Here is a 24,442-nt window from a genome sequence, read left to right on the forward strand (position 1 = left end):
TAGCTAAAAACTGTAGATTTGTCCCTGAAAACAAAACTAGTGTTTTTTTCCTTTGTCAACTGGTTTTGCCAAACAAAATGTTTGTGTATGGGTTATCACTCGGATATATGCCCCTGCACTGCAAACTTGTAGTCTGTATATTTTATTATAGAATACAGACAGTCCAATCTTGCCCCTCATTCAACTTTTTCTAACAGTATTAAGGTACAAAATAATGGATTAGTGCCCAGTAAATTAAGAATTCTTTCTTAAAGTAGTGTTGAAAGGATCAGATGTCGGCCTTGAGAATGAGGGAACAGTCTGACTGTGTTTTTAAATCTGTCCATGTTCAATATGTGAATATATGAAATATATATAAATATATTCTGTGAGTATAAAAAATATATCACTGTTGTATTAACTTAAAATAGTCTAATCATGTATCTCTTATTACAGAATTTAGTGCCTTTTTTGGACAGTAGACTGTTCTGTAATTAACATGTAGTATAAAACAGATATGCTTTGTTACTTTTTTAGGTTTTGTTTCAAGATTTTTGGTTGTTTTCAAACTTTATTTTTGACTGTACCTTCTAGAGAATAAAGGCTTAATGAGCAGAAACAACATTGGTTAATTGCACTGCTTTTTTTTATCCATTACTCAAGATCCATCTTGAAAGTGGCACAAATTTCTGCATATTAATAATACCAAAAATTATCTATTTAATTTTTTTTTTTACTCAAAATAAAAACCTTTTAAGACTTAACCAAGAACACTTATAAGAGATTAGTCATGTCTTGTACACTCTTAAAATTATTAATAAAAATAGAACTATTACAGATTTTCTTTTTTGTTTTAACAAGCACCTGCAAAGGATTTTTAATAAAAAAAACATTTGAATAATCATATTTTAATTTAGTACAATACTACTAAAATTATCTACATGGAAGGGATATGTTGTACAGAAAAAAAAATTAAGTCTGAATCCTGATTTCTGTACATCCAGTTATGGCCTTAGAAAATGACTCATGTACAGTAGTTAATGGATCAAGTAAACTTCCATTTGCAAGTTTAAACTGGTTGCACTTATGTTGATAATGATGTGCATTAGCATATTTTAATGAACCAAATTGAGCAAGTGGCAAAAATAATTTTTTAAATAACTATAATTGCAACAGTAACAAGACAAATGTGTACATCAGTTCACTTTGTATTTTTTCCTTTACAGCCAGATTATTGTACAGTCAATATAAAAGAAATTATAAATGAATTATTATACACGATTATTCTTTGGATATCAGCATATAATTGCAGATAATTAAATTATTCAAACCCAACCTTGTGCTCAGATTGAACTCTAAAGATGCGACTATATACAAAATACACACGCACACATATATACTCTGGTCCAAATGCTCCATATAATCAATAAGTAAGGACATTTTTAATAACATAAAATCATCAAAAGTCTAGGATGAGGCACAAACCATTGTTACTTAATGCAAAGATGAAGACCTCCACCAACTGCACAGAAAGAGGGAGAAAAATGAAACAAAACAGAAGTGAAGCAGCAACTTCCTGCCTAGAGCTTCTTCTGACATCTGTGTAAACAGTGACAGCAGGGCCCACAGATCCTTTCAAAACATTTTTCACCTTGCGCCCTGAACGGGAAGGCTTCCAAACAGGAGAAGAGCACCAAAATCCACACCTGTATTAAGTCAGAAGAGTCATGGTTCGAACAGACTTCAAAAAGGCCACTGTGTGGTTGCTCTGATATGGCTTTGGATCTATGCCACTTCAGGGATCCACATGACAGATAATGTTATCATTAACACTACTGAAGAACTACTGACATTGACCACAATGTGTGTTTGATGTATTGACATGTTAAGAGAAATTATAAATTGCCCTTGAATATTAAAAACACCTAGTACACCAGTATACATCTACAGTCGAAGTCAGAAGTTTACATACACTTAGGTTGAAGTCATTAAAATTCATTTATTAACCACTCCACAGATTTCATATTAGCAAACTACAGTTTTGACAAGTCGTTTAGGGCATCTACTTTGTGCATGGCACAAGTAATTTTTCCAAAAATTGTTTACAGACTGTTTCACTTTTAATTGACTATCACAATTCCAGTGGGTCAGAAGTTTACAAAGTTAACTGTGCCTTTAAGCAGCTTGGAAAATTCCAGAAAATGATGTCAAGCCTTTAGGCAATTCGCTTCTGATTGGAGGTGTAACTGTGGATGTAGTTTAAGGCCTACCTTTAAACTCAGTGCCTCTTTGCTTGACATCATGGGAAAATCCAAAGAAATTAGCCAAGTGACCACCACAATTCTGGTTCATTAAACCAGTAAAAAAGTATCTATATCCACAGTAAAACTATATCATCACTAGCCATTTTTTAAATCTTTAAAAGCATATTTTTATTCTGTAGCTTTTAAATAGACCATTGAATGGTTTAAAATGGATAAAAACATGATGTTGTTTTTAAAGGTTATTTATTTTATGTTTCATATTTAACTTTATTTATTTATTGTTTGATCTGTAATGACAGTGATATAAAAACAGATTGATTTAAAGAACTTCTGTTGTATTTAAATGTGCTCTATAAATAAAGCTTGACTTGATTATATCAACATAACTTGAAAGGCTGCTCAGTAAAGAAGCCACTGCCCCAAAACCGCCATAAAAATAAATAAAAAAACACACTACAGTTTGCAAGTGCTCATGGAGAAAAATATCTTACTTTTAGAGAAATGTCCTCTGGTCTGATGAAACAAATTTAGCCATAATGACCATCGTTATGTTTGGAGGAAAAAGTGTGTGGCTTGCAAGCCGAAGAACACCATCCCAACTATGAAGCATGTGGGTGGCAACATAATATCGTGGGGGTGCTTTGCTGCAAGAGGGACTGGTGCAAATTATGTGGATATTTTAAAGCAACATCTCAACACATCAGCTATTAAGTTACAGCTTGGTCGCAAATGGATCTTCCAAAAGGACAATGACCCTAAGCATACCTCCAAAGTTGTGGCAAAATGGCTTAAGGACAACAAAGTAAAGGTATTGGAGTGGCCATCACAAAGCCCTGACCTCAATCCGATAGAAACATTTTGGGCAGAACTGAAAAAGCTTGTGTGAGCAAGGAGGCGTACAAACTGGACTCCAGTTACACCAGTTCTGTCTGGATGAATGGGCCAAAATTCCAGCAACTTATTGTGAGAGGCTTGTGGAAGGCTACCCAAAACATTTGACTTAAGTTAAACAATTTAAAGGCAATGATACCAAATACTAACAACGTGTATGTAAACGTCTGACCCACTGGGAATGTGATGAAAGAAATAAAACCTGAAATATATAATTCTCTCTACTATTATTCTGACATTTTACATTCTTAAAATATATTTATCCTAACTGACCCAAGACAGGGAATGTTTTCTATGATTAAATGTCAGGAATTGCTCAAAACTGAGTTTAAATGTCTTTGGTTAAGTGTATGTGAACTTCTGACTTCAACTGTAGCTAATAGTATCTATTTTATGAAATGCAAGTGGAACAGCTCTTTGAAAATGTCTCAGATAAGTTCATTTCCCCTTTTATGGTGTCACAAGTAGTAGGTTCAAAGTTATAAACCAATGTTGTATGACTTACTACAAGCATTTAGAATCATTGCTACTACAGAAATGTATTACACCAATAAACAGACATCTTTTGAGACTTCTGAATCCAAATAAAACAACTCTTGAGCACTGGTATCATCGAGAATTCCTATGGATAGGAAAGTACCAAGAAAAGAGGACAAACAAGCAACCCAGAGCTCTTGTCTTACAAGAACAGTTTACCAAAAAATGAAAATTCTCTCATTATCTACTCACCCTTAAGTTATACCAGATGTGAATGATTTTCTATCTTATGCAGAGCACACAGATTTTTAGAAGAATATTTCAGCTCTGTAGGGTCATACAATGCAAATCATTGGAGGCCAGAACTTTAAAGCTCCAAAAAGCACATAAAGACAGCATAAAGGTAATTCATATGACTTTAGTGGTTAAATCTGTATCTTCAGAAGTGATAAGTGTGGGTGAGAAACAGATAAACATTCAAGTAATTTTTTACAAATCAATCTCCACTTTCACATTTTTCTTTTGTTTTTGCCAATTCATATTGTTAGTGCATATCGCCATCTTCTGGGCAGTGAGGAGAATTTATAGTAAAAAAAAAAAAAAAAAAAGGACATAAATATTGATCTGTTTCTCACCTACAACCATTATATCACTTCTGAAGACATGGATTTAACCACTGGAATCGTATGTATTACTTTTATGCTGCCTTTAAGTGTTTTTTGGAGCTTCACATTTTTGGTACCCCTTAACTTCCATTGTATGGACCTACAGAGCTGAAGTATTCTTCTAAAAAGAAGAAAGTCATTCATATCTGGGATGGCATGAGGGTGAGTAATTGATGAGATTTTTAATATTTTGGGTGAACCATCTCTTTAACTTTATTAGGACAAATAGTCACTAATATGACCAGCAGTCCTATCTTCTAGTCTGAAGCCATTGTGGTTGCAAATAACAGCAGCAATGGTGAAGTCGTGCTCCATGTGTGCGTTTCTTTTTTCCATGATGAATGAGGCACAGATCGAGATACATTACAAGATGGGAAGACCTCAACTCTACATCTGAACACTCACATCTAGACACTCTACAGGCTAACACAAATTAAAAGGCAACTTGAAACTCATTGTGCGGTTGTGGAAAAATGCATCTTTTCTTAGATCAAAATTCTTTTGACTTTTGAGCACCAAATCCAGTGAAATTAAGATTTACAGTGGATCATCAGTTAGTTTAAGTTAATTTACAATAAAATTACTGTAAGTACCCTTTGGGCACATAAGCTACTACAAATCAAATGTGCAAATTAATTTTCCATTCATGGGATTTGTTTTTTTTACACTTTATAAAATCAATATACATACCTACAACCATTAAAATATATTTTAAGAATTTGATATTGCATTAGATTTCAGAAATCACAAGAGGATTTCCACGAAAATAGAATATAAAAATGGAACGCGCCTTTTTTCCTCCATGAAGTTCAGAGCATTATTTGGAATCATGCTCCTTTTTAAAAACTCTATAAATGCACCCACTTTATGATTTACAGTATGCTAAAAAAAAAAAAATTATTATGAAATGACTTTAATATAAATTATAAGATGTGCGTATTGCCAGTAATTGTTTCAACACGTACTACTTTAGCTCCCAAGCCAAAATTAAATCTGGATTGTTTTGTTACTGTGACCTTGTCATGGAAGAACTTTCAAAACATATCAAACAATCGAATTGATCTACTTTTCGGTAAACTGCAGCACAAATAATTTTAATTTGGCCTTTGTTTTGAAGTAATTGCAATAACAAAATTCCAATTAAAAGGCTGCTTACTAAACTGCACCCCAATCCAACAGATTGCATTTCAGTGTTGTAAATAAACCCTTCTAAAATAAGTTTTTTTCAGTCCATCATCAGAACCATTAAGTGGGAGTTTAATTAAACTAGTTAATAAACCTTGAATGTGCCAATTCAGTCATGTCTAAAAATTCTCCCCATACAATGATGGATCCAATGGCCAGATCCATCTAGAATATAGTGTTCCAGTGATGCCATACTAATATAAAATATGCTGGCGTGTGGATTTTGTCCTCTAAATCACATTCCAAGTAATAGTAGCACTTCACAATATGAACAAACTGACATCACCAGCATTTACCTGCTCAGGGCAATGCCCATTTTTTAAAACCAGAAGGATGCACTTAAGTACATGCATACCCCCTCAATAGTGGCTTTGAGCTGAAAACCCCCCTGGACATCTAACACGTAACTTTTTCTGATCCCTGAGATAATCTCTTACACACAGAACATAACCTTCATCACTACATTCTTGCTAGAGTTACGAAGGACCGATGGGGGGAATGACAAAACGAGTTGGCTCAAAAGGCACATTCAGGAAACTTAAAATTGATAACCGACTAAGCAGAGAAGAGCATAATCAAGCATAATTTAAAATAACAGTCCAAAAATGGACTCTTGTTAAAACTAGGGCACAACAAGAATGATGGGTTGACCCCAAAGAAGAGGGAGCCTCATTCACTCTGAATGACTATATACGATCATCTCAAGATGACCCCTGATATGGCATAAAATGTATAACAGTCATACCCCTCCCGTATGCTACACATAGCACATAAAATATGTAAAGCCATAGAGGGGTGCGTAATGGAATGTTGTACCACTTCCATGCAAAGTTGGGTATCAGAAAAAAGATTAGCCCAAGCACAGTGATGAATTGAGGTCAACTCCTCCATTAGATGAAGATTCTGGAGTTGAAGCTCAACTAACATTGTAGTTGTATCCAGGTCAAATCATTGTCAATTAGCTGGTCCAAGATTTGCGATTCTCCCCTTTCTGAATGGCAGTGCTAGCACCTCCCCGAAGTTGTTGAGTGAATTCCCCACTGCGGCGATTTTCGGCATGCCTTTTGGAAGCTTCCCGTCGACTCAACCGATCTGGACGTACTAGCACTCCATAACTAGGGTTGCAACGGAAGTATTGGTGGCCCTCAATGGAACCATCATTTTTACCTGGTAGACAAAGGACACAAGGGGACAAGTTAGTCCTTCTTGTCTCACAAAACAAACATCTCAGAAAACTTAATATATAATGGACCATTTTCATATTTCGGTTTCCTTCGGATTAAAACAAGAATTTGTGTTTTTAAAATGTCATGTAAATGCTTTAGTTGGACTGAAATTGTACCAAATTTCCAATTTCTGCAAAGACTAACAGACCTATATAATGCGATAATAGCTTGGCTTCGTCCAGCATGTGTACACGTTAATCGGACTGCAAAAAGACTTGGCATTGTGCGCATACTGTACATGCTCCAAAAGACAGAGATTATATGCTATGTGTATTACCGGCACTTAAGCTGACGTCCTTCCACCAAATATTCAATTACACCTTGTGTCAAGTATACTTGGACAGACAAATGAAGACTGCAACTCGATTATGCGAAACCCCACTGTATCTAGATTATAAAATGTAAGTGTAAGGCCACATTAATCCAGATACATTTGTAAAATGCTTTTTCATTTTCGAAATGCTCTTCGTCCACATTGCTGTTTTCAATCGTTTTCCAAAGTTTCTTGTCCACACTGAAATGTATGAAAACCCTTAAACCCCCTTACTGTGCATGCGAAAAATCATTCCATGTACAGTCTGAAATGCAATTGTCCTCATGTTCTGTGCTGGACAGCAATTCTAAATAGATTCCAGTCGTCTTTGAAGGAATGCAATGTGAAGGTTGTACAAAGGAACATTCACCTTTTTCCTGTCCACACTACAATGCAAAGATGGCGTTTTCAAATTTAGCCAATTTATCCACTTGCGAGAGCATTTGAAAAGCTCCGATTTAGCTTCGTCTTAGTGTGGATGGAAGGCCGAGACGTAGAGAACAAGATGCATTTTCATTTTCATGCATTTAGTGTAGAAGTGGCCTAAATATACTGGCAGACTGTAATGTCGCATTTCCACCTTATTTAGCAGTGTAAATGTAGCAATTTTTTATATTAGTTATAATTATATTACGGAGTGCTTGTGGCATAGTGGGCTAAAGCATTAAACTGATAAGCAGAAGGTTGCCGGTTCGATCCCCACAGCCACCACCATTGTGTCATTGAGCAAGGCACTTAACTCCAGGTTGCTCCGGGGGATTGTCCCTGCCCCTCTGTAAGTCGCTTTGGATAAAAGCATCTGCCAAATGCATAAATGTAAAATATTAACAATGTTATTATTTAATGTAAAGTTCTAACATTCTTTGCGTTACATTACAATGATTTTTTTTTTTTTTTTAAAAAAAGGTCAACACAGCTGCAATAAGTTTTCAAATACAGCTGCCAAGGGAGGGATAGACTCTCTTGGCAACTCATGGAGCCACAAGTGTTTCTTTTGCTTTTGGAGCGAATTGGAACGCAAATGTAATACTTGCTTCACTCTCCCATTCACCGCTGTAATTTACTGTCACATTCCAAACTCTGAAATATGAAGACAGTCCATTGGAGATGTGACAAATATCAATGAGACTAACCTGACGGAGTGTCTAATTCCACCCCGACCCAGATGCCTTCTGAGAAGTGTGTCGGGCCGATGTAGCGGACAGTACCAGACTTGCTTGTTCCCACGATTACTCTTCCTCCTACCTTGAGCCAAGCCAGTTCCTTAGGTTCCAAATCCTCATCAGATGTTATCTCGAGCTTTTCCAGGCTGTTCGTTTGTGGACCTTGGGTTGTGGTCACATTTCCTCCACTGTCTCCTTGTTTCTGACCAAGAATGCTAGTGAAAGACCTGAGTTCACTGGTTTTGAACTTCTGGAAGGAGAAAGGGTTGTCCGTGGTTGTACTTAACACTTGGGGAGGGGTTGTATTTAGCTGTGCTTCTTGCTTTGAGGTGGTGACACCATTCCTGTGCGCTGCCTGGGTATCTTTAAGGCTTAGAAGATCCTCAACAGGGTCGTGTTTTAGCCCAGCTTCTACATGAGCAACAGAAGCATTAACAGGGGTTGGTAGATGTTCTTCATTGTCGTCACCTCTTTGTCTGGATGCTATAGTGCCCATTTGAGTATTGGGGGTAGGGGTAAGGTCCCCGCAAGCAATATAGACATCAGAAAGGGTGGCAGTGGAGACGCTAGTAGAGAAATAGCCACTGGAGGCCTCACTGATTGGGCTCAGGGGCAGGTCATGCGGATCATGCATAGAGGATTGGGCATCAGGGCCATCTTGGTGTCTGTCTGAAGCAGGACTCTTCCCTACTACTGTAACCTATGAGGAAAGGCATCCAAAACCACAAGGAACATTTAACTACACCTCAATCTACAATCAAACAGAGAACACATGCTTGGAAAACCACAGATTTAATAGCATGCAATTTACATCTCATGCAGGAAAGATAGACAGGGATCTCAAAATATCTTACAAGCCTATACTTTTGCAAAATAAGTAACACTTATTAGAAAGTTTGTAACATTTTATTCTTCATATTTATTTAAAGGGATAGTTAGATAGAGCATGTCAGTTTGAGATCTACTTACTCTTCCTTCTTCAGGGCTGTTGGCTATTTGCATCATTATTCGTGGCATATGCTGGAGAGATGAATGGAATGTATTAAATGAGTTTTTACGATTTTGGTAATGGTTTTTTATGTCGGGAGCCTTTGGATAGTGTTTCATCTAGAGTACTGACATGATCAAATGTGTACGTGCGGGGGGGGGGGTATACCTTGTGAAATATTACTGTAATATCCCCTCTACGCCTCTATAGAAAGCATGCTGGGAAATATGATGAAAGGATATGACTTGAAAATGAATCTTGGAGAAATTAAACACTGGAGTTTATGGACTCCTGCATAACATATAATCAGGTTTCCCTGACATGATTTATTTTGACACAATGAGGACACTGTTTTAACCATAGAAAACCAAAAAAGCCAGTTTTATCCTCACAAAAATCAACCAATAAGGCTTAAATTTAAGGTTTAATTTGCCTCATACGAGAGGGATAACATATCATGGATATATTGGCAACGTAGTATCATATGGAATTTCTGTCTATATGGAAATGAGGGAGCTAGGAGGCAGAACTACATTAAGCTTGTATCTAAAATTGACTGAAATTAAACAGGTCAAAAGCATTCGCATCCCTCTTCGATTACGTCGTATGATTTACACATCTTAAGCTAGCGCACTTCTTATAGGCTTTCCAGGCGCTAAATCTGTGGTATTTATAGCAGATGCTTCAAATCAATTTTTCTAATTTATGCATGAATCATCCTATTGAAGTACTGTCACTATGCTCCTTGGTAATTTACATACTGAAACATTTGCAAGCAAAGGTATTGCTCCTCTGTTGAATAATATTATTCATTCAAAAGCTTGTGGGAGCTTTTTAACAAATAAAGAGGGGAATAAATCGTACTTTTTCACCCCAAAATCAAGAAAATCATATTTTGCAATAAGAAAATTAAGGCAAATTTTAGGAACATTTAGATTTTCCATTAGAAACATTTAGAAAAAGCACAAATTTTTCCACCACATTCGCATTACTGTAATGCAAACTCTATCAAATTCTCATTACTCAAGTTAGAGTAATGAAAAACATCCTGTATAAATGTAAATCTGCATTAAAAAAATTGTTTTAATAAAAAGCAGTATGAATTAAAGTATAACAAACACTACAATAAATAATAATAAATTGTCTACATTAGTAGAAAAAATTATCTGTATTTCTTTCACCTTAAAGTAAAGAAAAACACTTTATTATTATTATTAATGCATTTAAGTAGGTTACTGATAATTGGAGGATGAGGGTTTCAATGTGTTTATTTTCATAATGTCACAGCTATTTTGCAACTAATCTTAATTTTAATTATCTTCATGCAAAATATACATTTCTCATTTCTGTTTCGTTGTGAACTTGGACCTGGACATTTCTTGCAATTTTCATGGGATTAACGCTAAGCAAGCTCCATCAACATTTAAACATTTGTATTTCTCATTGAAATGGTGACCAATAGAAGACTAATATGAAGCCAGACCTGTTGGGAGTGTGGAGAGACTCTCAGATCTTTCTTGTCCTCGCGCACTGGGAATAGGGACTTGAGCAGTTTAGGCATCTGAGGCACCAGGGCCTTGACTGGGGAGATATAAGAAGCAGCAAGCCCTGATAAACCTGTGGGTGGGTCAGGTAGGAGGCAAACAAGCAAAGTAAAGGTGTGGAGAGAGATGACAGACAGTGAGAAAGGAACAGATATGAAAGAGATGAAGCATGAAGTTGAAAGATAATGTCACACTGGCAAAAATGTCACATTGACATTTTTGATCAACCACAAAGAGACATGGTGGATAGAAGCTACAGTGAAGCAAGACTGGGAGAGTTTGCTTTTATTCCAATTTTATAGAGGTGCCAGATATAATCTTTTTTTAGATATGCTAGTTTGGCATCAGTAATAAACAGGAGTGAATTATATCAATTTGGAATTTTTTGGATTACGAAAAGTGGGTGTTCCATACCAGAACAGCTAACAGGGTGTGGCCTTTATAATAGTGTATTTAAAGGAATAGTTTACTCAAATTGTTTTCTAATCATTTAGACACCGTTGTGCAATCCCAGATGTGTATGACTTTCTTGCTTCTGCACAACACATACAAATATTTTTTAAATAACATTCCAGCTCTGTAGGTCCATACAATGCAAGAGAATGGTGACCAAAATGTTGAAGCTCCAAAAAGCACATAAAGGCAGCATAAAAGTAATCCATATGAGTCCAGTGTTTTAATCCATGTCTTCTGAAGCGATCCAATCGGTTTTTGGGTGAGACAGACCAAAATATAACTCCTTTTTAATTATAAATCTTGACATCTGCAGTCTCCATTTCGATCATAATTTTAAGCTCGATTACACTTCCTAGCTACATCTAGCGTAAGCGAGCTTGAAATAATGATCATGCCTAGAGACTAAAATTTAAAGATGTACAGAGAAAAAACAGGAGTTACATTTTGGTCTGTTCTCAACCAAAACCAATTGGATTGCTTCAGAAGACTTGGAATAAACCACTGGAGTCATATGGATTACTTTTGTGTTGCCTTTATGTGCTTTTTGGAGCTTCAAAGTTTGTCACCATTCACTTGCATTGAATGGACCTACTGAGCTGATATATTCTTTTAAAATCTTTGTTTTTGTTCTGCAGAAGATAGTATCATACAAATCTGGGATGGCATTAGGGTGAGTAAATGATGAGATTAAACAAATTTTTGGGTTAACTTTGACTTTTAATGATGTCAAAATGGTAAAAAGTTGTTTCAGAGGTGGAGCAAGTTATTGCATTTTGATATAAAAAAAAAATATGAAAACATACGCTTTTCTTTCAAATAATATGCAATAAAATGCACAAAAAGATCGAGAATGTTTGTTTAAAAATACATAATGTCAATTTTGATTTAATGTTTATAGTAAAGATCCATGGCTGGATATCAAAAAAAGAGGGTTCAAATCACGCAAGTGGCAATTCATGAACTAACAAGTTACATTGGGCAGCATCAGGTTAAGAGTACAGTACATCAATTCAGGTAAACAACTCATTAATAAACCAAATAAGAAACGACGACACAAAATTAGGCTGAAATGAATCCAACACATTTCTGTACATATGGCATATGCAGAAAAAAAACAGAAATTTGAAAGGATAGTTACAGTAAATAAAGAATGAGTCATACTGGAAATGGAAAATTATTTCATTGCAGATGAACCTGACCGCATCTTATATCACTCACTTTATGAATGCTATTGTGCCATACCTTGCTCAGCGTCTTGATTCTGACTCGGCATAGGAGGTGTGGGAGGTCTGGATGGTCGTGGCAGTGTTTTGCTGAACTGGGAGGACGTCATGAAGATATCTTGCTGACTTTCCCATTGATTCTTACATCAACAAATTGGATACAAGATGTTATGCAAAATGAACAGTTTCCTGTGGTGATCCATGTCTTGTCAGCTTTTTTTTTAGTCTTACCTTGTTGTCATCCAGTACAGAGTTTAGAGACAGATCCTGTCTGCTTCCAGTTAACTGCAAGTGGGAGGCATTTTGAGTTTAGAGAATGTGCCAGACTCTGATGTTAAATGTTCTTAACATTTCTCTCTCCTAAGATGAGCTTTTCAAAGTGTAGATGTAGACTTACACGGTGCACACTGGGAGAGCTGAGACTGCGTCTGCTGCCTTTGCCTTTACCTGCCAAATGCTCCTTCACTGCTACCTCCTGTAACGCATAATAATAATAAAAAATATGAATTATAAGATTTACTTTATTTTTTCTCCCCAATTTGTCCCAATTCCCAATGTGCTTTACGTCCTCATGGTGGCGTATTGACTCGCCTCTATCCGGGTGGCAGAGGATAGATCTCAATTGCCTCCAAGTCTGGAAACCATCAATCTGCACATCTTATCACATGGCTTGTTGAGCGCGTTACCGCGGAGACCTAGCGTGTGTGGAGGATCACGCTATCCTCTGCGGCATCCATGCACAACTCACCATGCGCCCCACCGAGAGCAAGAACCACATTATAGCGACCACGAGGAGGTTACCCCAACATGACTCTACCCACCCTAGCAACAGGGCCAATTGGTTGCTTAGGAAGCCTGACTGGAGTCACTCAGCATGCCCTGGATTCGAACTTGCAAATCCAGGTATGGTAGTCAGAGTCTTTACTTGCTGAGCTACCCAGGCCCAAGATTTACTTTATTTTACAGAATTACTATACAGAAAAAACATGGAGGAATGTGAAAAGCGAATTGAAGTGAGAAAGCTGTGCAAAAGCACGGGGAAGACCAATTTAGTCTGAATGTAGTGAATTTTGTATGGTTAGTTTTTTTGCTGTGAAATAAATTTTTAATTAAATGCTGCAGTTTAGCAATGTTTTCTATAGATTAACTTACAGTAAATGTCATGTTTATGGTTTTAACAAATCACCTACCTCAAACAAAGTTGAGTCTCCTTTACAGTTGAATGTTTAAAAACACTTTGTGTTTTCTGATTGAGTGAATCATTTAAAAGAACAGCTCAAAAGATCCGATATGGAACAAAAAAGTGTAACTAAAGAAGCTTCTGCCTTGACTAACATCCAAACAACAGTTTATTAAGCCCTTGCAAATACATTTTTAATAATAATAGCAAGCTTATAATAAACAATGTTAGTGGAGATAGCGGTGTGACCTGTCTCAGTCGATCCAGCGTGAGGATGTTCTCCACAGCCAAGACGCTCCGCAGGTACTTCTCTATAGCAGCTTCATTGTCCGAGGATTTGGGGTTCTCTGCACTGGCAGCCACACGAGCCAACATCTCTCTGTCCTCTGAACTCTGACTGTCCTGCTGACGAACACAAGACAGGTTGAGAGTAATCAGGACAGCTTTAGACAACAGTTGAGCAATCTTTACAAAAGCAAAAAGGCACTTTGGCTGGAAAAAGAGAATACATTTGAGTATACAGTACATAAATTATAATGATTACAAATTCTTGTTTAAAATGGCCTGCGATCAAGACTGTATGACAGTATCTTGTATGAGCTTTAACATGCATCACTTAGTGTCATAGACCCATAGTACTCAACAGGCGGCCTACGGGCCACATTCCGGCAAACAAACCATCTTTTTGTGGCCCGAGCGATCTTGTCATCACATAACATTTTTGAATGAATATTACTTTTGAGGTGTCATTTAGAGCATTTACAGCCATTCTCAGTATTTATAAACTGCTGAACCATTCTAGAGGAAAATAAATGGCAAACGGATAAAAACAATTAAACTACAAATTCACTTAAATAAATCTGATAAGCCAATTTATATAACATGACTGCAGCGGCAGTCTGCTAATGCACATTGATAACAGTTTGTGCCTGCTCTGTCACTTAGACATGCACGCACATAGTCTCTCTTCCACACCTGGTCTTCACTGCCATAGTTGTTGGGTGAAAAACCTTGTTGCAAACAGCAATAACAGGGAAAAAAAGGGGCAATCCTGCAGTAATGGTGTTGAGACGTCTTCTCCCAAATGCTTAACTTTTAGTAATTTGCATTACTTACCTAAAATTACTAGATGATGAGGTCTCAAAGTCCTTTTGGAGCTAGTATTGGATATAAATGTCTTGTTTTGAGGGCCCTGTATCTCTGGTGTGTGTGTGGTTTTGGGTGGCTTATGAGGACATATCATTAGGTTACAAACTGGTAATTACAGGGGTATTATGCTACAAATGTAGTTTATGAGGATATTTCTAGTGTCCCCATAGCTTAAGTAAAAATGCATAAAGTTTTTTGTGAGGGTTTGGTTTAGGGTTAGGGATAGAATCTATAGTTTGTACAGTATAAAAATAATTATGTCTATGGAGAGTCTTCATAAGAATAGCTGCACAACCGTGTGTGTGTGTGTGTGTGTGTGTGTGTGTGTGTGTGTGTGTATATGTGTATTCACTAGGTGGCCAGTGTCTTTCCAAAGAGGAGTACCCCTGACTTAGACTGTTGTTGTTACTGGCACATATTGCATGCTTACCCCTGCGATATTGGAGACCACCTCAAAGGTCACACCACAGCCAGGTATGGTGCTCCTGGTAGACATTCTCCTCAGGAAGTTTTGAGCAAATCCCTATGCAAGTTAAAAATATATAAAAATGTCATTTATTTTTTAAGGAAATACCAGCACAACAATTACAATTTAGTGTGCAAATATGATTATGTCCACTGACACAACTTACATATTGCATGACAAATATTCTGTCAGTATTAAGTAAAATTTGAGGATTTAAAAAAATGTCTTAAAAGAAGTTTGAATGGCTGAATGATTTTTGAAGTTTAAATAATTGCAGAAAAGTGTGAAGACAAAAAACACAAATGAGGTCTTTAAGTTTTTATGATAGTGTAGGTCAGTGACCCCCTTACAAATAATAAAGACTGCAGCCACCCCCATGCAAAGAATGTAAATCATCAAAAACAAAAAATTCTGACTTTGAATGTGAAAGTGGATAATTGTCATATCGCTTCTGAAGATATGTATTTAACCACTGATTTATGGATTCTTATGAGTCTTTATGGATTACTTTTATGCTGTCTTTTATATGCTTTTTGGACCTTCACATTTTTGACCACCATTCACTTATATGGACCAACAGAGCTGAAATATTTATATAAAAATCTTCATTTGGTTGGGAACCACTGGTATAAGTCCTATAGAACAGATAATGCTGCACCTGACGTCCACTGAGGTTCACACAGATGCGTTTGCGCAGGACTAGCTGCATCTCTGCAGGGTGGCTGAGCTGCACCACTGTGCGGATGATCAGGTATACCCTCTGATCTGGGGAGGCACCTCGACTCAGCTGCGGGCACTCATGAACGGTGGAGTCCCAAGAGGCTTCGGCTTTCACCTGGAAGAAAGAAGGTTTTAACAATTAATTCCTCTTTTACATGGTATTAGGCAGTGGATGAAGCCTACAAGAGCCCTGAGGATTATGGCTGGAGTGTGTGACACATTCTCACCTCTCCATCATAGTGTTTGACAATCTGAAGGTCAAAAAATTCATCCTCATCCTCTGCGCTAAGAGTGGCATCCCAGCCGCCTGCCTCTGGAACGTCCAGGTTATCCTGAGAGCTGAAGTCATCGGCTGGAGGAAGGAAAAATCAAAGGCCCTGTTTACACCTGGTATTAAAGGAATAGTTCATCCAAAAATAGACACAAAATGAAATATTCAGCAGATGGTTTTTCATACAAAAAAGGTGGATAGCGACCAGAGGTCACATTCACGTTTATTGTATGGAAATAAGCAACTTGAACATACTGCTAGATAACTCCTTCTGCAGATGTGCATACAGTATTTAAGATTGTGAAAATGAGCGTTAACAAGATAATTAGAAGAAATGCACAGGAGTCACAGAGGACATTGTATTTCTGCAGAGAACATTACTGTTCTTCAGCAGGCAGGGAAAACATACCGCTCAGGTCGAGGAAGAGCACAGGAATGTGAGTTTCCATCCCAGGCACTGGTACCCTGCCAAGAGACATATCAACCCATGACCCAAATACCTACAACTAAACATTTGTAATACTGTTTAACGGGTACTGGCATCAAGTAACAATGCCTCAAATCTAAATATCAATCCATCAAAACACATAATTAAAACATTATAACAACCTTCTTCACTTTAAACACAAACTACACAGAATTTGAGATTGAATTGAGATTACATTTCTTTAAAATCCTGCACAAGACATAGCTGGAATCTGTACCCTTAATTAACTCTTCAGATTAAATTGAAGTTAGCATTATTGTTATAGGTCTGTTAGAGGCTTCATACCACTCAGCAGGAGCTCCTGGTATTCCACTGCCAGCAGAGGGCACCATCACTGCATTTCTCTCCTCTGTGAGCGTCAGACGCCCCTCAAGCAGCTGTGCCTCCCTCTCCACGTCATCCTCTGACTTATCTAAGTGAAGAAAGCAGACTCATCACCATCACACAAACTATATTTCACAAAACATTTGTCTTAAGGTGGCTATTTATATCTTCAGCTTTATTGAGTCAAAATGAAATACATTTTAGACTCACAAACATTCCTTTTGCAAATAAAATAGAATAGAAGAACAGAGAGCCCAGCAACGGATTCCATTTCTTAATCTGAAGCTACAGAGCAGCAAATGGTCTGTTTGGGCTTTACCTGCTTTGCTGACCAAGGTCTGAAGATGCTGGTCCAGATACTCTTGTCTTTTAGTGAGAGCAGTGAGCCACTGATGCCTCAGACGCTCCAAATCTCGCTCCTACAAGATACATAAATCACAAAATTAGTTGACATTGACCAATCTAAAGCATTTGTTGTGCTTTTATTTAATTAGTTTCATTTATAGGCTTTAATGCCTTAAATTACAGGACAAAGGGGGGAATGGGATCGAGGATCAGAACTAAGAAGATTCAGGCCGGATTGATCTAAACCTGCAAGAGCACCATGAGTGCTGAATAGTTTTTTTGTTGTTTTTTTTTTTATTTCATACAAGAGAAATATAACAAAAGTAGTGATATAAAAGGTATATTAAATATTTGAAAATATCAGAAATATAAAAAAAGTTAAGCAGATTTGTCATCACAGTCTGTGAACGGAGTCCATTCAAAAAAACAATATCAGATCTATATTATGTTAAAATCAAACATACCTGATAACTATCCATTTCATCACCCTCAGGCTAAAAAAGAAAGACAATTGGAAAACTTTAGTTACAGACTCTCAACCATTGATGGACATTATCTCACATCATATAAATTCATTAAGTTTCTACCTCTTGTGGGTCATTGGCTTTGGTCATCTGCGCCTGTCTGATCTCCACACAGCCGATGGACACTCCAAGAATGATCTCTGAAATCAAAGGCATCGTGCCAGAGTCCTGCACAGAACGCACCTCTACCTGCACCCGCCGGGACTGGCCCTGTAACATACACCATAAATATACATACAATACCTAATTACAAAAACCTTAAGGTGAAATGTTAAATACACTGCTTTGATAGAATAGCATAGCACAAGGTGAAATACAAAGCTCACACAAGCCTAGGGGCCATTATTAAAGAAACAAAAAACAGCAGTCAAAAACATTACATTATCCATTCTTGTTAAGCATGTGAACAATTAGTCAAAACGTATTTTATGACATTTTAAGCCATCACACATGTGCAGTGGTCTAATTCATAACTGCACAGAAACATGAGGAATACATGCACTGCTCACCTGTTTAAGTTGGAAGATGCCTCCCGTTCGAACATCTCGCGCCGGTACAACTTCAACAGACATGTACTCTCCATTCTCATTCAGCTCCAGAATCTGCACCCACATTTCCAGCTTACGTGTGACCTCACTCCACCTGGGAAAGCATAAGAGTCAACAAAATATCAAATAATGCATCACTACTACAACTATGTGTGTAGCAATTTCAAAAATGACTTATGGAGTCTTCCCAGACATTTTTATCAAATGAGATCCATAACTTTTTCAGGAGTTTGTGATTAATGGAAAAGCAAATTTAAAAACATTTCTGACTGGATTATGAGTCATTCAGACTAATTTGTAAATCAGTTCATTGAAAAGAACCAGATCAAGGGAACAATTCATCACAAAACAGACATCAATATGGCTTGCCAACAAGTTTTACTGTATATAACAAGCAATATTTAGCCAATTAAATGGTTTAGCGCTGAGCATAACAAGAAAAATGTCTCCACAATTTCCCTGACCACACATTGAAAATGCATAATTCATATTTTAAATGCCTTGATATTTCTAGGTCTTATTTGCAGGTGGGAACCCTGGTTATATCAGGATAATAAGACGTTTGAAGAGGGTTGGGGGCTGGATTTTACTCTGCACCTATCACGTAATGTGCGTGTTTTGGCCTGGATGATGCTGAGATCCCACAGCGCAGGGTTCCTGCCAGGATCAGCCTGCCTGTGTCCGTACACCTCGATGGCCATTGCTCCTTCTGTCAGGTACTCGATAAACTCCTCTGTCACAGTCACAGCATACTCCTATCATAGAGTAATACCAATGTTAATGAACTGATCACTCATTGCAACCACCATTACATGTTCCTTGACTATCTTGATAGGAATGTTGTCCTACTTCACATTGTGTTAACTCACAATAAGATTGTAAGGACACATGGCTTGACTCGTACCTTACAGCTGTCAAACACCACCATGCAGAGAGGGTCTTTGCTGCTGGAGGAGGAGGCTGAGGGATCCACTTCTGGGGCGACAATGATGGGCTCTGGCTGATCCCAGAATGAGTACTGACAGAAGACAAAATTGGACAGGTACTGCGGGAGACCTGTAGCCTGTAAGATCTTAATCTGTTTGAGAGACATGAGAAAAAAAATTATATATTGTTAAAACATAACTACATCTAAGCCTAACAGAGCTGCTTAAGATGACGGAAACCTATTCCAAATATCACAAGCCAAAGCATTGCTTTTAAAAAAGTGGACAATTTATTGCCTCTCTGTGGAAGTCTGTATTAAAGAGTTATGTAAACGATTTCATTCTTGGGAACCTTTTTTTTGACATATTGTGAACACAGCAATGAATATTTTTCTTCCATTGTAGAAAATAACATGCCATTGTATTAATAGTAATAAACATACTTTAAATACGATAAAAGAATGAATACATAAAACTAATAAAATCATTGAATGTAGGTGGACCATTAAACTTCAAATCCTCACCATACAGACCAGCTTGCGTTCCTGCACTTCACCCTCTGGGCTTCCATCTCCGTCGTCTCCTCCAGCTATGCTGTCATCAAACCCCCCACCCACTCTCATCACCTCCACATGCAGTCTCCCGGCAACCTGACACCAGCAACAAATGAACACAACACTTCAGTGGACCACAGGAGATAAACTGTACATCTGTGCTTTACATCATGACTCTATTAGATCCTGTTTCAGGGGTCATATTGCACTTGATTTAATTTATGCACCATTTCATCACCATGAAATGGAATTTCCTTGAAGAATAAAATGAGTCAGTTATGAAAAACTCATACCTATCAAATATCAAAGCACTGATTTAATTTAGTAGACTGCTGCTGGCAAATCTGAATGTATCATTCTCACCTCTCCTTTCTGATTGATTATGGGAATGGCGTATTGCAGTTTTACGTCGTAGAAGAGGCAGGAGAGGAAAACGTTGGCCACGCCGATCAAACTGTGGTTCACTTGTTCATCGAAGAAAGGGTCTGCTCTCTTGAAGTATGACCGCATCACCTATGAGACAGAAAGTATGCATTTAGCAGCTCTTTTTCATCTCTTCCCTGATAAAAATGCCTAAGGAGTTTGCAGCCTGAAGACTGGCTTGGCCAGGCTGGGAAACATGCAAGACTAGTTAGACCAGTGTAAACTAGCTTGGCCAGGCAGGAAGACCTGCTTAAACCAGCTTTGTCAGGCTGGTAGACCAGACTGCAAGACCAGCTTAAACCAGCTTGTCCAGACTGATCTTACCCCCTCTCCACACACACTTACACCCACTTGGTGACACTAACACAGAGCATTTATTTTGTAATTTGTCAAAATTAAATCTATAATATCAGCCACAATGCAGAACACACATAAATGAGGGGTAAGACCATAACACACCCACAATGCAGCGCTCATACACACGTACACACATGCGCGCGCGCGCACACACATGCAGAGAAATACATTGGTGAGACTACAGCCCAAAGTATACTTCGATTTTGACGCGGATGCTCAGTGTCTGCGTACAGAAGAACACGAGCCTGTCAAAGTTTACGGCATTTGACGGTGCACACATAACAGGCGTTTGCCGCATGCGCGCTACGACTGCTTTGAGAAGCTGGACAATTTCTCCTCGGGAGTTTAGCCCCAAAAAGATTTATTTTTATTCCTTAAGACTCCAGTTACACAAATGTAGGTATCTCCTGACCTCCTCATACACACGCTCTTGACATGGATATCTATGTTGTTGTTTTAACCTTTATCCACTTATTCATGCAAATAATTCCAGGCGCATGCACAGTCTGCGCATTAAAAAAATGTTTGCCAAGAAAAATTGGGCTGCATGCGTTCAGTGCTCGAGCACTCTGTTGATGACGAGATTTGCGTCACACATCCTATACGCGATGATTTTCAAGTCATGTTATTTTAATTTTTACACCAGATGGCAGAAATCAGCCCTACAGGACACATTCTCATATTTTCTTCACTTTTTAACTAGGTTTGTATTGTTGTGAAGTTACATAAATCTGCACATTTTCATATACAAATTAATGGTGAAACTGAAAAACTTATATGTAAATAAGATCTAAAAAAAAAACAAAAAAAAAAAAAACATAAATCCCACAAGAACAGCATCATTTTTAAAGTTTTTGTTATTATCTTCCAAACAAAATGGAAAAATTAATAAATTACACCTGTACCGTGTCCCATCAAAAATGACCACAAACAGCAAAGAGGCCCTACTTAATCAGAATAGGAGGGTTAAACCAGCTTAAAAAGACCAGCTTGGCCAGACTGCAAGATCAGCTAAACCAGCTTGGCCAGGCTATGAGAACAGCTAAGCCAGCTTAAACTAGCTTGGCCAGGCTGGGAGAACAGCTAGGCCAGCTTAAACTAGCTTGGCCAGGCTGGAAGAACAGCTAGGCCAGCTTAAACTAGCTTTGGCCAGGCTGGGAGAACAGCTAGGCCAGCTTAAACTAGCTTGGCCAGGCTGGGAGAACAGCTAGGCCAGCTTAAACTAGCTTGGCCAGGCTGGGAGAACAGCTAGGCCAGCTTAAACTAGCTTGGCCAGGCTGGAAGACCAGCTAGACCAAACTGCAAGAACACCTAGACCAGCTTAAACCTGCTTGGCCAAAATGGGAAACAGCAGCCGCTGCTTTAAACGGTTTTATTTCAGTAGAGTTATTAAATAGTAAAGCATGTAAGATGAATAAGAGCTTACAGGGTTATCCTCGTCACAGTCCTTCCACTCCTGATAAAGCTCTCTCATGTCCACAAGCCGGTTTTCCATCTTCTCAAGGGCCCAGATCTGCTTCCCTTTGCCTTTCCTCCTCACTTGAATGGCAGGTTCGCTCAATACAGCATCTCGCTACACACACAAAACGTCAATGAACCACATGGTGGCTGATGCTGGGGACTGATTGTTATTGGTCTAAATAGTGACTTACCTTTCTGTTGGCGTTGAGGTTTGCAGCAGGTATCTGCAGGGTAACTCTGTACTCTGTCCTCTTGTCCAGCTCTTCAGCAATGAAACTCGCCTCCTGCACTATCATATTAGCCCTCACAATCTGCTCCTTCAGCTTCCTGAAACTCCGTGTCAACACTGCCTCTCTGGTGTCAAACAACAATTGTCATTTTCACAACGTACCATCAAAATTACTACTAAGATTTCACCTTTAGAGAATAATAAATTCTCTTATTTTCTATCTATGTATTCGTCTATCCATCAGGTAAACCCTGAGATATGCATAATTATTTCTCTTTCAGTGCTTCTTTTATCAGGGTAATATCCCTCACCTCTCCTCGCTCCACTGGCGCAGGCGATGCTGGGCACTGGGTGATGAAGACATCCCTCCCTGGCTCAGTCTCTCCATGCTGCGGTAGTGTGGCTGCAGGGGCTGTGACTGCGGTATCTGCATGCTCTGTCTATCTGGGGTGAGCTGTCTACGCAGCTGCTGCAGTTCCTGCTCGTACATGAGCCGCTGGCGCTCCAGAGCAGTCTTCTTCTCCTCCTCATGCTGCCGCTCCAGAGACTGAAGTACAGCTTGCATGGGGTCTGAAATAGGGTTAAAAAAAAAAAAAAAAAAGTTTGTTTCAGCAAAACAGTTCTCATTTAGATTTACATGTTTGTTTTTGTTACTGTGCCTTTAAGACATCAATATCCAAAACAGCTTTTATAATTAGCTAACTTATTTGAATATGAAATGAGTAACAAAACCTGGGCCAAGTTGCTGAATCCTGTATTCCATGCCATGTCGCCTTTGGCAACATGGAAAATGTTTTCTGATTATAAGAGCTAAACGAAATATTTTCCTTTTACATAAATGTATATATAATTTGTATTGTGTTTTTAATGCAGCAATGCTCATGTGTCTAAAACTCACCATTGTTCCCTAGAGCCTTCATCATGACTTCAGTCTGAGCAAACTCATAGCTGAAGCTGACCTCACTAGACACCTCACTGGCTGTGTCTCCCTCTCCATCCAGCTGCTCGCTGCTGTTACTATTCTTCATGTTCCCTCCCTCACCCTCCTCTTCCTCACCCCGCAAGCGCCGCTTTGGGAGGTTGATCCTGCATAAGACATGGTCTAAGAGTCATCATAAAAGCAGACCCACAATGCTCCTTCACAAGGAGCAAGTTTTGCTAAATGTAGATTTGCACAGATGTTCTTATACTCTGCAACACTGACCTGAAAAAGTGATTGTTTCCCCATAAAACACGATCACCATGGTGAAGCTGTTGCCTACTTGTGACTGGAGATCCATTAACACAAGTTCTACCACAACAGACACAACAGAAGGTTACTTTACCACACAGCTACAACTTAAAGGGATAGTTCACCAAAAAATTAAATGGATTTAATCATTTTCATCAAGAATTTAAATTTTTGGGTGAATTATCCCTTTAACAGTCTAGTTAAATAAAGAGGACTAATTAGATGATTTATATGTTATTGAACAGAAAGCTAATATCCAAAGTGATTTAAACTGCCCCCACTGGTATTTGAACCAAAGACCTTTAGATTACTAGCCCAGACCTTTAACCGTTATGCAACCACCACCACCATGGTATTACCTTGAGTTTCTGTAAGGGTTAAGAAATACAGCTCCCTCAGGAGTGATGTTAATTACACAATGCTCTGCCTGGATGCCCATCCCACAAAGCTGGATGTCCTGAGAATCTGCAGATCCAACCTTAGTGTGTTCCTGCAAAACATGCCAGCATTAACTGCTGTTAACACAATTCAAGGTGTATCCATACAGGCTTAACGGAATTACAAGCACTTAACACACGCCATATTGTCAAGCACTTAACATTTAGTAAATCTATCAAGACAGGCTGCATGTACATATTAAATTATAATGTTCATGACATCAGCAATTCATAAACAAATTAGTACATTTAGATTTCAGCCACTTTTGCCACTTTTATTGATCATAGAGGGAAGAAGATAGGAAATTATGGAAAGAGGATGAAATGTTGCAAGCCAGATTTGAACTTGCATTGCCCACATGCACACCAAATGTCAACCTGTTTGAGCATGTGCGCTAGTACACAGAACGGGCTCAAAACACATCCCATGAGCAAG

The 24,442-nt window shown here is 38.2% G+C and overlaps 1 protein-coding gene across 1 annotated transcript in view; it reads right to left on the minus strand.

Annotated features, from left to right (window-relative positions):
- Nucleotides 1-4,325: 4,325 nt before the first annotated feature.
- Nucleotides 4,326-24,442, minus strand: part of LOC127657351 (kinesin-like protein KIF13B) — a 50,426-nt gene continuing 30,309 nt past the window's right edge. Inside the window, exons 14-40 of the mRNA XM_052146095.1 lie at nucleotides 23,929-24,059; nucleotides 23,543-23,629; nucleotides 23,237-23,424; nucleotides 22,650-22,908; nucleotides 22,301-22,463; nucleotides 22,075-22,221; nucleotides 20,232-20,381; nucleotides 19,839-19,964; nucleotides 19,293-19,466; nucleotides 18,986-19,143; nucleotides 18,350-18,482; nucleotides 17,904-18,050; nucleotides 17,781-17,810; nucleotides 17,291-17,390; nucleotides 16,933-17,059; nucleotides 16,570-16,625; nucleotides 16,117-16,241; nucleotides 15,828-16,004; nucleotides 15,134-15,226; nucleotides 13,804-13,956; nucleotides 12,772-12,849; nucleotides 12,606-12,659; nucleotides 12,394-12,514; nucleotides 10,635-10,732; nucleotides 9,133-9,183; nucleotides 8,134-8,863; nucleotides 4,326-6,628 (exon numbers count right to left, since the gene is read on the minus strand). Of these exons, the coding sequence (XP_052002055.1) occupies nucleotides 6,420-6,628; nucleotides 8,134-8,863; nucleotides 9,133-9,183; nucleotides 10,635-10,732; nucleotides 12,394-12,514; nucleotides 12,606-12,659; nucleotides 12,772-12,849; nucleotides 13,804-13,956; nucleotides 15,134-15,226; nucleotides 15,828-16,004; nucleotides 16,117-16,241; nucleotides 16,570-16,625; nucleotides 16,933-17,059; nucleotides 17,291-17,390; nucleotides 17,781-17,810; nucleotides 17,904-18,050; nucleotides 18,350-18,482; nucleotides 18,986-19,143; nucleotides 19,293-19,466; nucleotides 19,839-19,964; nucleotides 20,232-20,381; nucleotides 22,075-22,221; nucleotides 22,301-22,463; nucleotides 22,650-22,908; nucleotides 23,237-23,424; nucleotides 23,543-23,629; nucleotides 23,929-24,059 (4,065 nt within the window). The 3' untranslated portion in view covers nucleotides 4,326-6,419. The remainder of the gene's footprint in view (nucleotides 6,629-8,133; nucleotides 8,864-9,132; nucleotides 9,184-10,634; nucleotides 10,733-12,393; nucleotides 12,515-12,605; nucleotides 12,660-12,771; nucleotides 12,850-13,803; nucleotides 13,957-15,133; nucleotides 15,227-15,827; nucleotides 16,005-16,116; nucleotides 16,242-16,569; nucleotides 16,626-16,932; nucleotides 17,060-17,290; nucleotides 17,391-17,780; nucleotides 17,811-17,903; nucleotides 18,051-18,349; nucleotides 18,483-18,985; nucleotides 19,144-19,292; nucleotides 19,467-19,838; nucleotides 19,965-20,231; nucleotides 20,382-22,074; nucleotides 22,222-22,300; nucleotides 22,464-22,649; nucleotides 22,909-23,236; nucleotides 23,425-23,542; nucleotides 23,630-23,928; nucleotides 24,060-24,442) is intronic.

Source organism: Xyrauchen texanus, chromosome 16 (assembly GCF_025860055.1).
Source record: "Xyrauchen texanus isolate HMW12.3.18 chromosome 16, RBS_HiC_50CHRs, whole genome shotgun sequence".
Taxonomy (NCBI): Eukaryota; Metazoa; Chordata; class Actinopteri; order Cypriniformes; family Catostomidae; genus Xyrauchen; species Xyrauchen texanus.